Below are 14,054 nucleotides of genomic sequence, written 5' to 3' on the forward strand. Positions count from 1 at the left end.
GCTGCACTCAATATGCCAGCAAATTTGGAAAACTCAGCAGTGGCCATAGGACTGGAAAAGGTCAGTTTTCATTCCAATCCCAAAGAAAGGCAATGCCAAAGAATGTTCAAACTACTGCACAATTGCACTCATCATACACGCTAGCAAAGTAATGGTTAAAATTCTCCAAGTTAGACTTCAACAGTACATGAACTAAGAATTTCCAGATGTTCAAGCTGGATTTAGAAAAGGCAGAGGAACCAGATATCAAATTGTCAACATCTGCTGGATCATAGAAAAACCAAGAGAATTCCAGAAAAACATCTACTTCTGCTTCACTGACTATGCTAAAGCCTTTGACTACATGGATCACAACAAACTGTGGAAAATTCTTAAAGAGATGGGACTACCAGGCCACCTTACCTGCCTCCTGAGAAATCTGTATCATGTCAAGAAGCAATAGTTAGAAACGGACATGGAACAATGGACTGGTTACAAATTGGGAAAGGAGTATGTCAAGGCTGTATATTGTTACCCTGCTTATTTAACTTAAATGCACAGTACATCAGGCCAAATGCCAGGCTGGATGAAGCACAAGCTGGAATCAAGATTGCTGGGAGAAATATCTATAACCTCAGAAATGCAGATGACACCACCCTTATGGCCGAAAGTGAAGAGAAACTAAAGAGCCTCTTGATAAAAATGAAAAAGGAGAGTGAAAACGCTGGCTTAAAACTCAACATTCAAAAAACAAAGATCATGGCATCCGGTCCCATCACTTCATGGCAAATAGATGGGGAAACAGTAGAAACAGTGTCAGACTTTATTTTCTTGGGCTCCAAAATGGTGACTGCAGCCATGAAATTAAAAGACGCTTGCTCCTTGGAAGAAAAGCTATTAGCAACCTAGACAGCATATTAAAAAGCAGAGACATTACTTTGCTGACAAAGGTCCATGTCAGTTCAGTTCAGTTCAGTTGCTCAGTGGTGTCCAACTCTTTGCGACCCCATGAATTGCAGCATGCCAGGCCTCCCTGTCCATCACCAACTCCTGGAGTTCACTCAAACTCACGTCCATTGAGTTGGTGATGCCATCCAGCTATCTCATCCTCTGTCGTTCCCTTTTCCTCCTGCCCCCAATCCCTCCCAGCATCAGAGTCTTTTCCAATGAGTCAACTCTTTGCATGAAGTGGCCAAAGTACTGAAGTTTCAGCTTTAGCATCATTCCTTCCAAAGAACACCCAGGGCTGACTTCCTTTAGAATGGACTGGTTGGATCTCCTTGCAGTCCAAGGGACTCTCAAGAGTCTTTTCCAACACCACAGTTCAAAAGCATCAATTCTTCGGCGCTCAGCTTTTTTCACAGTCTAATTCTCACATCCATACATGACCACTGGAAAAACCATAGCCTTGACTAGATGGACCTTTGTTGGCAAAGTAATGTCTCTGCTTTTCAATATGCTGTCTAGGTTGGTCATAAATTTTCTTCCAAGGAGTAAGCGTCTTTTAATTTTACGGCTGCAGCCACCATCTGTAGTGATTTTGGAGCCCCCCAAAATAAAGTCTGACACTGTTTCCACTGTTTTCCCATCTATTTGCCATGAAGTGATGGGACCAGATGCCATGATCTTAGTTTTCTGAATGTTGAGCTTTAGGCCAACTTTTTCACTCTCCTCTTTCACTTTCATCAAGAGGCTTTTTAGTTCCTCTTAACTTTCTGCCATAAGGGTGGTGTCATCTGCATAACTGAGGTTACTGATATTTCTCCTGGCAATCTTGATTCCAGCTTGTGCTTTATCCATGTAGTCAAAGCTATAGTTTTTCCAGTAGTCATGTATGTATGTGAGAGTTGAATCATAAAGAAAACTGAGTGCCAAAGAATTGATGCTTTTGAGATGTGGTATTGGAGAAGACTCTTGAGAGTCTCTTGGACTACAAGGAGATCAAATCAGTCAATCTTAAAGGGAATCAGTCCTGAATATTCATTGGAAGGACTGAACTTGAAGCTGAAGCTCCAATACTATGGCCACCTGATGTGAAGAACTGACTCATTGGAAAAGACCCTGATGCTGGGAAACATTGAGGGCAGGAGGAGAAGGGGCCAACAGAGAATGAGATGGCTGGATGGCATCACTAACTCTATGGACATGACTTTGAGCAAGCTTCGGGAGTTGGTGATGGACAGGGAAGCCTGGCTCGCTGCAGTCCATGGGGTCACTAAGAGTTGGACACAACTGAGTGACTCAACTGGCTGACTCATCTTATTAAAATAAGAAAACCAATGTGTAAAGTTTATATAAGTAGACAGGGTATTCGGACACATAGAGTCTTGCTCAACAAAGCTTTCAGAGGTAAGCCCATGCCATACCCTTCCCCTGCACTCCCCAATCTGGTAGTATTTTTGTATCTATGCTCAGAAACATAACTACTCTCCAGAGGATGATTCTACAACACACACTTGTTGAGGCCCTATAATACAGCACACACTATGGTGGGCATATTGAGTTTTACTAAAAGAACTAATATTTATTCAAGTCACTTTTACTCTCTACTTCAGGGAAGGCACTGTGGTAGGCACTGAAAATTCAGAGGGAACCAGTGATTATCCTGCCATTTCAGCTTCCAATTTAGCAGGGGCAGAGAAGACTCACAGGAAGTAGTGACCACATATGGGGTAAGAATGGTGGGTGGTGGAATTCTAAATGAAGGCCCCAGCTTGAGCAGAGGCAAAGAGATAAGAAATAGCATGCTATGAATAAGAAAATACAAGCAGTAAAGGGAAATGTCAGGAGATCAGGCTGATGGATAGGCAGGGTCTAGTCATATATTCCATGCTTCAGAGCTTAGACTTGATCCTACAGATGAAGAGAAAAATCACAGAAGTCTTAAACAGGAAAGTGGTGTCTCCATTTAGCAGCAGACTGAGGGACGACTTGATGCACATGAGTTTGGGTGAACTCTAGGAGTTGGTGATGGACAGGGAGGCCTGGAGTGCTACAATCCATGGGGTCGCAAAGAGTCAGACACAACTGAGAGACTGAACTGAACTGAGGGATGGATGTGAAGGTGATAAGATAAAGACAAGATGATGAGTAGAGTGGTGAAAGGGGCTTGAATCAGGGAAGTAAGTAGTGGTAGGGAGGAAAAGAAGAAAAATTTAAGCCATATATTGTTTATACCCACTGATTTCTTAGATGTTAGAAGACTGAATGGTGAAGACGAACCACTCGCCAGATTTAACTGAGTTGGAGAACTCAGAAATAGAAGGAATTTTTTGAGGGGTTGGGATGGGGGTGTGAGGATATGTTGTAGGAGAGGGGAGGATGAGTTCTGTTTTGAATATATTGAATTTAAGATGTCAGTGAGTCATTAGGTGAGGAAGCCCAGATAAGAGTCTTAGCAGAGTCTGGTATAGCAATACATATTTGGGAGACATCAGATAACTGAAACCATGGGAACCAAGATGAGGCCACCTATCTAGATAGAGTGAGGAATGAGAATAGTGGGATGAGAACAAAACTCTGGAGATCACTGGTATTCAAGGAGCAAAGGAGGAAGAAAAACCCATGAATGAGACAGTTCAGGAATAACCAGAAAAATGTAAGGAAACCAGGGAGAGTAAAGTGGCCAAGAAATTCCTAGGTTTGTTTGGCTGGTAAAATGTTTTGTTTTGTTTTTTAACAGAACTTGAAACCCTTTAGGCAAAACACATACTTTCCAGTTCAACTAAGGCCCATCATTACTCAAGCTGCACCATTTTCTGTGACCTGTCTTGCCTCTGAAGGCTTGTGTGTTTGTGACCCCTGGAGTAAAAGCCTCTGAGAAAGAGAGAGTCATTATAAGTCTCATAAGCAACAGAGAGGACCAGAAAGATAGAAAATGGAAGATGCCCATTAATTTAGCAACAGAAGGTCATGACGATCTTAATGATGCCAGTTTGTCTGAGGTCATAGTGGCAAAATCCAGATAACAGAAGGGTGAAGAGGAAATAGACATAGTGAATGTAGCTACTCTTAAGAAATCTGGAGAAGGAAAAGAGATTAGACAGTAGCTAATGGGGAACATAGGTCTAAGAAGACTATTTTATTTGTAAAGAATTAGATTCTGAATACAGTTATAGGCTGAGCTAACAGAGGCCAAGTGAGGTAATAGTATATAGAGAGGGGCTGCCTGGAAGGAGGTTGCAAAAGAAGGTTTTGGAAGGCATCAGTGGAGGGGTGAGCTTTGAACAAGTGGAGGGACTCCTTGACCTCTGAGAGTGGAGAAGGAGAGCATAAAATTCAAACCTAATTAAGATCCAATGCAGGTTTTTCAGCAGGAAAGTGACATTTTAAACTGTGTTTTAAGAAAATTAGTTTGGCATAAGCATCCAGATGGACTGGAGTGGGAAGAGGCAGCAGACTGTGGCTGCAATTCAAGTAGAAGATGATGGTGACCCAAACTAGCAAGGTGCCAGTAGAAATGGAGAAAAATGAATAATCTAATAGACTTTTTAAAAGGCATGAAGACATAATTCTGGGACAGACTGGCAATGGACAATTCAAGGAGAAGGAAGAGTTAAAAATGACTTAAGGACTTGAAATATTACCTGGGAAGATTGGAATGGTAATATCAGAGTCAGAAATGGGGCAACTGGAATGCACAGCCAATGTAAGGAGAGAAAATATTAGGTTTAAGATATACTGAATTTGAAGTGATGGTTCTCAGATTTTAAACTTCGAAAAGAAACAACATCCTCTAAAGAACAAGTGACTACACTAAGAATGAAAAAAATAAGGGTGGGAGAGAATAAGAAATATTTCATTCAGATAGGGCAACTAATACTCCTATGTCAGAAAAAATTAAACAAAGGCTGATATATTAGACATTTAAAAATTAAATTAACTATTTCCTAAGGACTTGACTTTATCTATTGTAAGGAAGATTTTACTATCATAGAAAGACCAGTTTCTCAGATCCAGTAAAACTTTCTCCTAAACATTCAACCTTTTTTTTTTTTCTCCAAATCTCAGACATTTAACATCAAATGTTCTTTCTAGGTCAGAGAACATGTACAACTAAATACTTTTCCAAACTACGTACATTGGTTAGCAATTCAAGTACTGGTTTGCTGCTTTTCAGGTTTTGCCTTCAATTAATGCCAACAGTTACTAAGAGCACCACTATTTCACGCTCTTTATTCCATAATTTTTAAGCTAGGAGGGACATTATACTTATCAAAAGGGCCCGAGCATGGCAAGTGTCAGTGCTTTGCTTTTAATTGAAAATAGATTTATAAGTTGTGTGAAGAGTAAAATGAAACCACAAATAAGTTTTGGAGAACTTAAATTCTGTTTTCTTGCTTGTTCTTTGTTTTCTGAATTTCAGAAAATAATGAGGGAAAGGAGTGTTGGAATATAAAATTACGGACTAGAATAAAAATTCTTTTTCTGTTTAGTCATGTGAAATAATCTGCATGAAAGTAAACTTTGGTGCCAGAATCATAATCAATTTGAGTAATAGATTGTCTCCGTAGTGATGAAAGGAATCTAAGTAAAACTGTGCAGTAAGCTGGCATCTGAACATTGTAGACTATCTGCAAAATTCTTGAACAAAAAAAATTGTGTTAAACTTGCCTTACCAAATGGCAGATCTAAAAATCTCCACACATTCTTCCACAATTTCAAAATCTTTTCATGCAAAGATCACAAAAGTATATTACAATCAAAATACTCAACATGTTAAAATTAAAAGTTAACATGATGAAGAGAGGTGGTTCATATTACATGATTTCAGATACTATGAACTCAACTAAAAGTTAATGTGGTAGGCGAGCCATTATCAAAATTATAGGCAGCATGACTTAATAGGAAAAAATAGTCCTGTTTTTTAAATTCAGTAAATGACAGCATATTTAAGATGATGAACATGATATAATAGTCAAACTTCCAAGTATTTACAGTCCATTTCATTACATAAAAATGAGAAAGCACTCTTCAAAGCCCAGAAAACCACTACATTTTTCTTTGGCTTTGCAACTACTATGCTGTGAGGGCCCTCTCCCTTTTATTTTCTCAAATATGACCCAAGATTTCAATTTTTAAAAACTCTGCATATATTTTCAAAAAATCATTCTCAGCTCCTAGGGGATTGATGTCCATACATATTTAATGTTTGCATATTTACTATTTGCACATACAAAATCTCCTGAAGGTATCTTAAACTATCTCAGAGGTGAAAGACTTTAGAAACCATCTAACTCCAAACCCCTTATTTTATGCATGGAGATATTACGGCCCAGAAATAGGAAGTAACCTGACCAATGTCACAGGGCCAGTAAGAAGTAAAGCTGGGACTAACATACAAGAGCCCTCACTCTCAATCTATTGCTCTTTCAACGTTTCACAGCTGCTTCTCAACCTGAACATCTAATTGTGTGATATTCAAGGAATGTCAGAGTGATCAACACACAGAAAGGATTACTGTATTCATTTACATAAGAATTAAACAGAAGAATGGATGCAAATATAGGTGAGTGGCTATTCTATAACGTTATTCACAAAATATATCCTGTTTCTGTTTTGAAGAGTCCAAGCCTCGGTCTTGTCACTTGTTACAGCAGTCACCGTGTTCCACTAGACACCAATCTCAACAGCAAAGAATCCGCTGGTACATCCTGCAGTTTAGACTATTCTCGCCAGCATACACAGAAGCAAGGAGACTCACCTCTACTCCAATCCCTTTGGCTCCGAACCCCAGACTTCCCTGTCTTATACTCACTCTTTACCTCGTGTTGGCGCATCTCATTTGCATTCTCCTCACTTCCTTTACACCTTTCTCCCTCAGTTTCTCCATTTAGACCAGGTGTCCTTTTCTAACTGTAGCCTCAGTCAGCCCTCCCCCACACCACACGCCCCTCGATCGCCTTATTCCTCTGTCGCCAAATCTCAGCCTTTTCAAACCCCATAGCTCCCTCTCGCTTACACAGTGATGTGGCCGGCGCCCCGCACTAATACAGGGTCGGGGGCATATCTCCGTAGATGCTCTTCGCTCACTACCCGAGGCGGGGGCGGCGTTTCCTCCACTTGCTCCTCTTCTTCCTCCTCCTCCTCTTCGTTTTCTTCTTCCTCCTCCTCCTCATCTTCCTCGTCATCGTCAGGCCCTGATACCGACGACGACGACGACGGCGACGACGACGACGTTGCCGCTTCTTCCTCCTCCTCCTCCAGTTCCGAGATGGTATCGAACTCCGCCATGTTGGGCAGCAAGATGCTCATCACGTGACCTCTCTATCGCCGCCACCCTCACGGAGAAGAGTGTGAACCTGCTGAGGTGCAGAAAGAGGAGGGAGAACTTAACGCAGGGAAGCAGGAGGGGTGTAGGGACTGGATTTAAGGAGATGCGCCTGCGTGGTGGGGTGGACGTGGGGGTGGGGACGCGAGGGCACAAGGGAGAGAGGAGCAAGATCAGTGTACGCTTGCGCGGCTCCAAGGGAAAAGGGACGTTAGAGGTGAACTCCAGGGAATTATCGAGGTCCGGTATGCGGGTGCTGCTCTTAATACTGCTGTTTGGGCTTCTGCTGCTTGTCTCCCAGGGATGTATCTTCTGATTTTACTTCCTACTAATTAATAATGGTATTATTACCCGCTTTGCCTCCAGTGCAGAGAAAGGATATTCTATAAAAGTGAGGTTAGAACTTTGCCCCATATATTTTAAAATTTTCACCAATCCCTTACATTTGTTCAGCATTACAGTTTAAAAGACTTTTGCTGCAGAACTTTGCCACACCCTGGGAGGCATTTTTATTAACATTTTACTGAAGGGGAAACTTTATATTACTTCTTGTACTATGTAATACTTATGGAGGACTTACTAAGTGTCAGGGACTGTGCTAAGTGCTGTATGTACATGTCTCATTTAATACTAAACAACCCTATGAAATATGTACCGTGATGATTTCATTTTATGCATGGGAAACCTAGATGCAGAGAGAAGTAACTTGCCCAATGCTTCTGATTTTAGAAGCCCAGTACTCTTAACTAAAGGGCTATACTTCCTAAAGTTGTTTGGAAGGGCTTCATAGAGTGGTGCCTTTTGGGCATCTTGAAAGATGTTTGAATTTTGGAATTTATTTTTTCTTTTTCCGCGGGGAGGAGGGAAATGGGGGGAGTAAAGGGAGCGTTTCAACCCAAGGAAACATCGATGAACATCATCCATTTTCCAGACATAGGGCTAGACTCTAACATACAATATCTCAATTAACCCTTAAACAATACTGTGGGGGTAGGCATCATCATTATTATTTTATAGATGACAAAGCAGTCTCAGGAAGTTTAAGTAATGTATTAAGGACTCTGGTGACCTTTCGTCTAAGGTTTTCTTTTTCAAACGCCTGCTTCCTTACATCTGCTAAATGTTACAGAGATCACATATTTTGAGTTTCCAATCCATGTTTCAAACTATTTCATATTTGGCAGTAGCACAAAAATTCATTCCATAATTCAGGGATCATTAAGACAATAAAGTAACACAGCTACTAAGTAATAAATACTGTAATCCAGGTATTCTAATATCAGCTTCACTGCTCTTTCTGCTACAAGATGGCTGCATCCCAATTAGTTGATGGGACTGAGGAAATAGATATAGCCAAGCCACACTTTAATGTAGGGTGAGTATTATATTAACAGTATAGCAGTGAAAACAAAGCATTTAGGCTGTCTGAGGGAGGAAAAAGTTAGTTCTATGAAAGGGACTGATCAAACCATCATTATTATCAAGGAATTTGTGTTATTAAAATGAAAAAAAAAACTTGTACTCAAAAACTTGATTATTTTGGAACTTTAAAAATAAGTTGCAGCACTCTCAGCAAAAAAAAATCTAGGTTTTATAACAGAAAGAACTTTATTTACTAACCAGAAATTGTAATTAAAGATGGAATGTTAAAGAATTTTATAATAGACTTCTGTTAGGTCTGTTATCTTGGGCATTGATAATGTGTCATATGTCATTTATCAGAGCAAAATACCTTAGACTTAAGATCAAATCAATATGCTGCACCAGTTCTCTTTCAAAAAGCAAAAGACAAAAACAAAAAACCCCACAGGCAATATTAAAAAAATTTTCCAAACATCTTATATTATCCATGAACGTCTACCAAGTCAATCTCTAGAGGGAAGTATTGTGCTGATGACTGCTTAACTGGTAGTTTCTTTTCACCACTCAGGATTAGACTAGGTAGTGTACTTGTGATAGGTATAAATGAGATATTGGAACTATGGTGAAAGTGAAGAAATTAAGGCTGTGGGAGATGGGAGGGAAGGAGAGGAACAGTGAAATTCCATAGTCAAGATGCAAAGAAGCCCTTGACAGTCAGATATCAAAAGGACAAAGCAGTTAAGAGAAGTACTATGCTTTGAGAAACTCACAAGTATAGTTAAATCTGTGCATCTGTTTTTGCTGCATATATGGTGGGCTGAAAAGGCATGTATGATTTCAAGCTTAATTTGTTTTGCAGAACTATAGGAGAATTTGGAATTGGTCAAGCTGAGAAAAACACATTTTTTCAGCAAAACACAAGAACATGATTTTCAAATGATACTTTAGCTGCCATCAAGGGTAGTAAAGCTAGGAGTGGATGGAGAAGAAAGCACACAACTTCTGTCCAATGTGCTAAGCAGGGCATGGGAGTAATTGTCGCATCTGATGGCAGGGGACCTGAGGCAAGAGATCACAAGTTTAACTATTTGAGGGGGTGGATTTCAACCTTAAAACAGCTGAAACCAATTGCAACTTTTGAAAAACAACTTTCTTCCTCCCTCTCTCCTTCTGTTCCTCCCTTCCTCTTTTTCTTTTTCTATTTAGATATTTATTTATTAAAGCATATGACTTGGTGATTTTAGTGAATTCACAGAGTTGTGCAACTATCACCACAAGCTACTTTTAGAACATTTCTGTCACATTCAACAGAAATCACAGTCCCATTTTCAGTCATTCCCCACTCTTTACCCCAGCCCCAGGAAATAATTAATCTACTTTCTTTCTGTATAGATTTCTTTTCTGAGCATTTCAAATAAATTGGACCATACAATATGTGCTCTTTTGTGTCTAGCTTCTTTCACTTAGCATAATATTTTTGAGGTTTGGTCATGTTGTGTCTTGTATGAATACTTCATTCCTTTTAATTGATGAATAGCATGCCTTTGTAAGGATATATCACATTTGGCTTATCCATTCACCAGTTGTTGACATTTGGATTGCTTCCACCTTTCGGTATTATGAAAATGCTGTTACGAAAATTCACATACAAGTCCTTGTATGAACATATGTTTTGATTTCTCTAGGGTGGATACCTATGTGTGGAATTGCTAGGCATATGGTAAGACTGTTTTGAATTTAAGAGAACTGCCAAAGTGTTTTCAAAGTTGCTTACTCAGTTTACATTCCCATCAGCACTGTATGAGGATTCCGTTTTTCTCCTCATCCTCTCCAACATTTGTTATTGTCTTTTCGGTTATAGCTATTCTTGTGGGTATGAAGTGCTATTGCATTGTAGTTTTACTTTGCATTTCCTGAATGACTAATGATGTTAAGCATATTTTCACGTGCTTGTTGTTCATTTACAAATGAACTTTCTTATACTTTCTTTGATAAAACGTCTATTCAAATTTTTTGGTCCATTTAAAAAAATAAACTTTAAGATAATTGGAGATTCATATACAATTGTAAAACATAATACAGGGAAGTCCCGTTTATTCCTTTACTCAGTATCCTGAATGGTAACAACTTCGTAACTATAGTACACTGTCACAACCATGAAACTAACATTGACACAATCCACCATCTTACTCAGATTTCTAGTCATACATGTACTCATTTGTGTGTGTGTATTTAGTTCTATACAATTTTATCACAGATGTAGGTTCATTTAACCACCACCATAGTTGAGATACAGAAGAGTTACATCACCACAAGGATACCAATTGTTATCCTTTTATAATCACATTCTCCCTTCTCATAACCATTAAGCTGTTTACCACCTTTAATTATTATAGTTTCGAGAATATTATGTAAGTTGTATTATACAGTGTGTGACCTTTGGGCATTGGCCTTTTTCACTCATTCTTCTGAGAATCATCTAGGTTATTGAGTATATCAATGGTTCATTCTTTTTTATTGCTGTGTACTATTCCATGGTATGACTGTACAGCAGTTTGTTTACTTATTCACCTACTGTTTTCCCACGTTTTGAATATTATAAGTAAAACTACTGTGAACATTTGTGTATAGCTTTTTCCTTCTTAAGACGTTGGTTGTTTACATATTATTGGGTTATAAGGTGCCTGTTCTTTATTCTAGATAGAAATTATTTATCAGATATATGGTGTACAAATATTTTCTCCCAGTCTGTGGCTTGCCTTTTCATGTTGTTAATGGTGTCTTTTGAACTAAAAAAGTTTTAAATTTTGATGAAATTCAATTTATCAATTTTTATTTTATCACTTGTGCCTTTGATAATATATCTTAAGAAATTTTTGCCTAGTGCACTGTCAAAAAACTTGGTCTTTGTTTACATCTAAAAGTTTTTCTAAATATCTGTGATGAATTTTGAGTTCATTTTTGTGTATGGCATGTAGCATGGGTCTAAATTCATATTTTTCCATGTCCCAGCATCATTTCCTGAAGACTGACTTTTTTTTCCCCTGTTGAGTTGCCTTGATACCTTTGTTGAAAATCAGTTAACCATAAATGTATGGGTTTATTCCTGGACCCTTAATTCTATTTGGTTCATCTATGTCTATCTTCATGCCAGTACCACACCACCTTGAATACTATAAATTTTGTTAAAATTGGAAAATGTAAGTCCACCAAATTTGCTCTTTTTCAATAATATTTTGCCCTCCCCCGAATCTTTTACATTTCCACAAAAATTTTAGGATCATCCCATCAATTTCTTCTAGAAAAAACAAGTGGAATTTTGATAGGAATCACATTGAATCTGCATATGAATTTGGGAATATTGGCAACTTAACAATGTTAACGCTTCTGATCCGTGAAGGTGGGATACCTCTTCATTTATTTAGATCCTTAATTTCCTTCAGTGATGTTTTGTAGTTTGCAGTGTACAAAATTTGTAGTTTTTTTTGTTAAATTTATTACTAAATGATTTTGTTCTTTTTAATACTATTGTGAATGGAATTGTTCAATTGATTTCCTTTTGGATTGCACATTGTTAATTTATGGTAATACAACTTATTTTTGTATATTGATGTGTAGCCTGTGTATGTGTGTCTATGTATATGTGAAATCCTTAGGATTTTCTACATATAAATTGTGTAACCTGTAAATAAGCATAGTTTTATGTGTTCCTTTTCTTCTCCTCTCCTTCTCCTTCTCTTCCTCCTCCTCCTCTTTCTCCTCTCTCCCTCTCTTCTTCCCTCCCTTTCTTGCCTGATTAGTGAATAGTGAAGTCGCTCAGTCGTGTCCGACTCTTTGCAACCCCATGGACTGTAGCCTACCAGGCTCCTCCATCCGTGGGTTCTCCAGGCAAGAGTACTGGAGTGGGTTGCCGTTTCCTTCTCCAGATCTTCCCAACCCAGGGATCGAACCCAGGTCTCCCGCATTGCAGGCAGATGCTTTACCATCTGACCTAGCCTTAAATTTCCAGTAAAAAAATATTGAACTGAATGGTTGAGAGCAGAATTCCTTGACTTGTTCCCAATCTCAAGAGAAAATGACTCAGTCTTTCACTTAAAAAATTATTTATTTATTTTAATTGAGGGCTAATTACTTTGCATTATTGTAGTGGTTCTTGCCATACATTGAGATGAATCAGCCATGGGTGTACATGTGTTCCCCATCCTGAACCCCCTTCCTACCTCCCACCCCATCCCATCCCTCAGGGCCATCCCAGAGCCAAAGCAGTCTTTCACTTTTAAGTATGATGTTAGCTGTAGTGTTTTTTTTTTTTTTTGTAAATGTCCTTAATTAGGTTGAACAAGTTTCCTTCTATTCCTAGATTGTTGAATTTTTAAAAAAAATTAAATCAGTAAATGCCTATTCCATGTCAATTGAAATGATCATGAAGTTTTTGTTCATTATTCTCTTATATGTTTTATTACATAATATAATTTCTAGTTTTTTTATTGTTGTTGTTTTGGCCGCCTCTCGTGGCATGTGGGATCTGAGTTCCCTGACTAGGGATTAAATCCGTGCCCTGCAGTGGAAGCATGGAGTCCCGACCACTGGACCAACAGAGAATTCCCTGATTTTCAGTTCTTAAACCCACTTGTCACTTTTATATGTGGGTTGATTCAATTTCTTAATATTTAAATTTTTGCATCTATCTTCATGAGGGATATTAGACTCTATTTTTTCCATGTGATATTGGTCTGGATCTGGTATTATGGTAATGACAGGCTTTTATAATCATTTGGGGATTTTGTTTTCCCTTTTCCTTTATTTCCTGGGAGAATATGTGAAGAATTTTTATTTTTCTTCTTTAAATGTTTGAAGGAATTAACCAGGCGTAGGCTTTTTTTTTTTTCTTAAAATGGGTGGTTTTTAGTTACTAATCCAATCTCTTTGTTAAAAATCTATTCAGATTTTCTATTTCTGCTTAAGTCAGTTTCAGTACCTTTTGTCTTTCTAGGAATTTATCTGTTTCTTATAAGTTGTCTGATTTGTTGGCTTAAAATTGTCCATAGCATTCTCTTATAATCCTTTTAGTTTCTGTAAGTTTAGTAGTAATAGCTCATCATTCACTATGTTTTAAAATTTTTTTATTTTATTTTTCTTTCTTTATTAATTTTTTTTAAATCTTTTGGCCATGCCACACAGTAAGCAGGATTAGTTCCCTCATCAGGGATTGGACTGTTGAAGTGTGGAGTTTTAACCATTGGACCACAAGGAAAGTCCTGTCCTCATTCATTATGTCTTAGTAATTTATATATTCTCTCTCATTTTTCATGTTTTCAATTTTGTTTATCTTTTCACAGACTCTTTACTGTCTGAGCCACCAGGGAAGCCCCTTTTCACAGAACCAACTGCTGTTTTCATTGATTTTAAACTGTTTTTTCTATTATCCATTCCATTGATTTAT

At 38.3% G+C, this 14,054-nt stretch overlaps 1 protein-coding gene across 2 annotated transcripts in view; it reads right to left on the bottom strand.

Annotated features, from left to right (window-relative positions):
* Positions 1-10,039, bottom strand: part of CHIC1 (cysteine rich hydrophobic domain 1) — a 48,989-nt gene extending 38,950 nt beyond the window's left edge. For both annotated transcript variants that reach the window (XM_040265674.1, XM_040265675.1), the window contains exon 1: positions 6,941-10,039. In XM_040265674.1, the coding sequence (XP_040121608.1) occupies positions 6,941-7,233 (293 nt within the window). In that variant the 5' untranslated portion in view covers positions 7,234-10,039. The remainder of the gene's footprint in view (positions 1-6,940) is intronic.
* Positions 10,040-14,054: the final 4,015 nt, after the last annotated feature.

This window comes from Oryx dammah, unplaced genomic scaffold (genome assembly GCF_014754425.2).
Source record: "Oryx dammah isolate SB20612 unplaced genomic scaffold, SCBI_Odam_1.1 HiC_scaffold_23, whole genome shotgun sequence".
Taxonomy (NCBI): Eukaryota; Metazoa; Chordata; class Mammalia; order Artiodactyla; family Bovidae; genus Oryx; species Oryx dammah.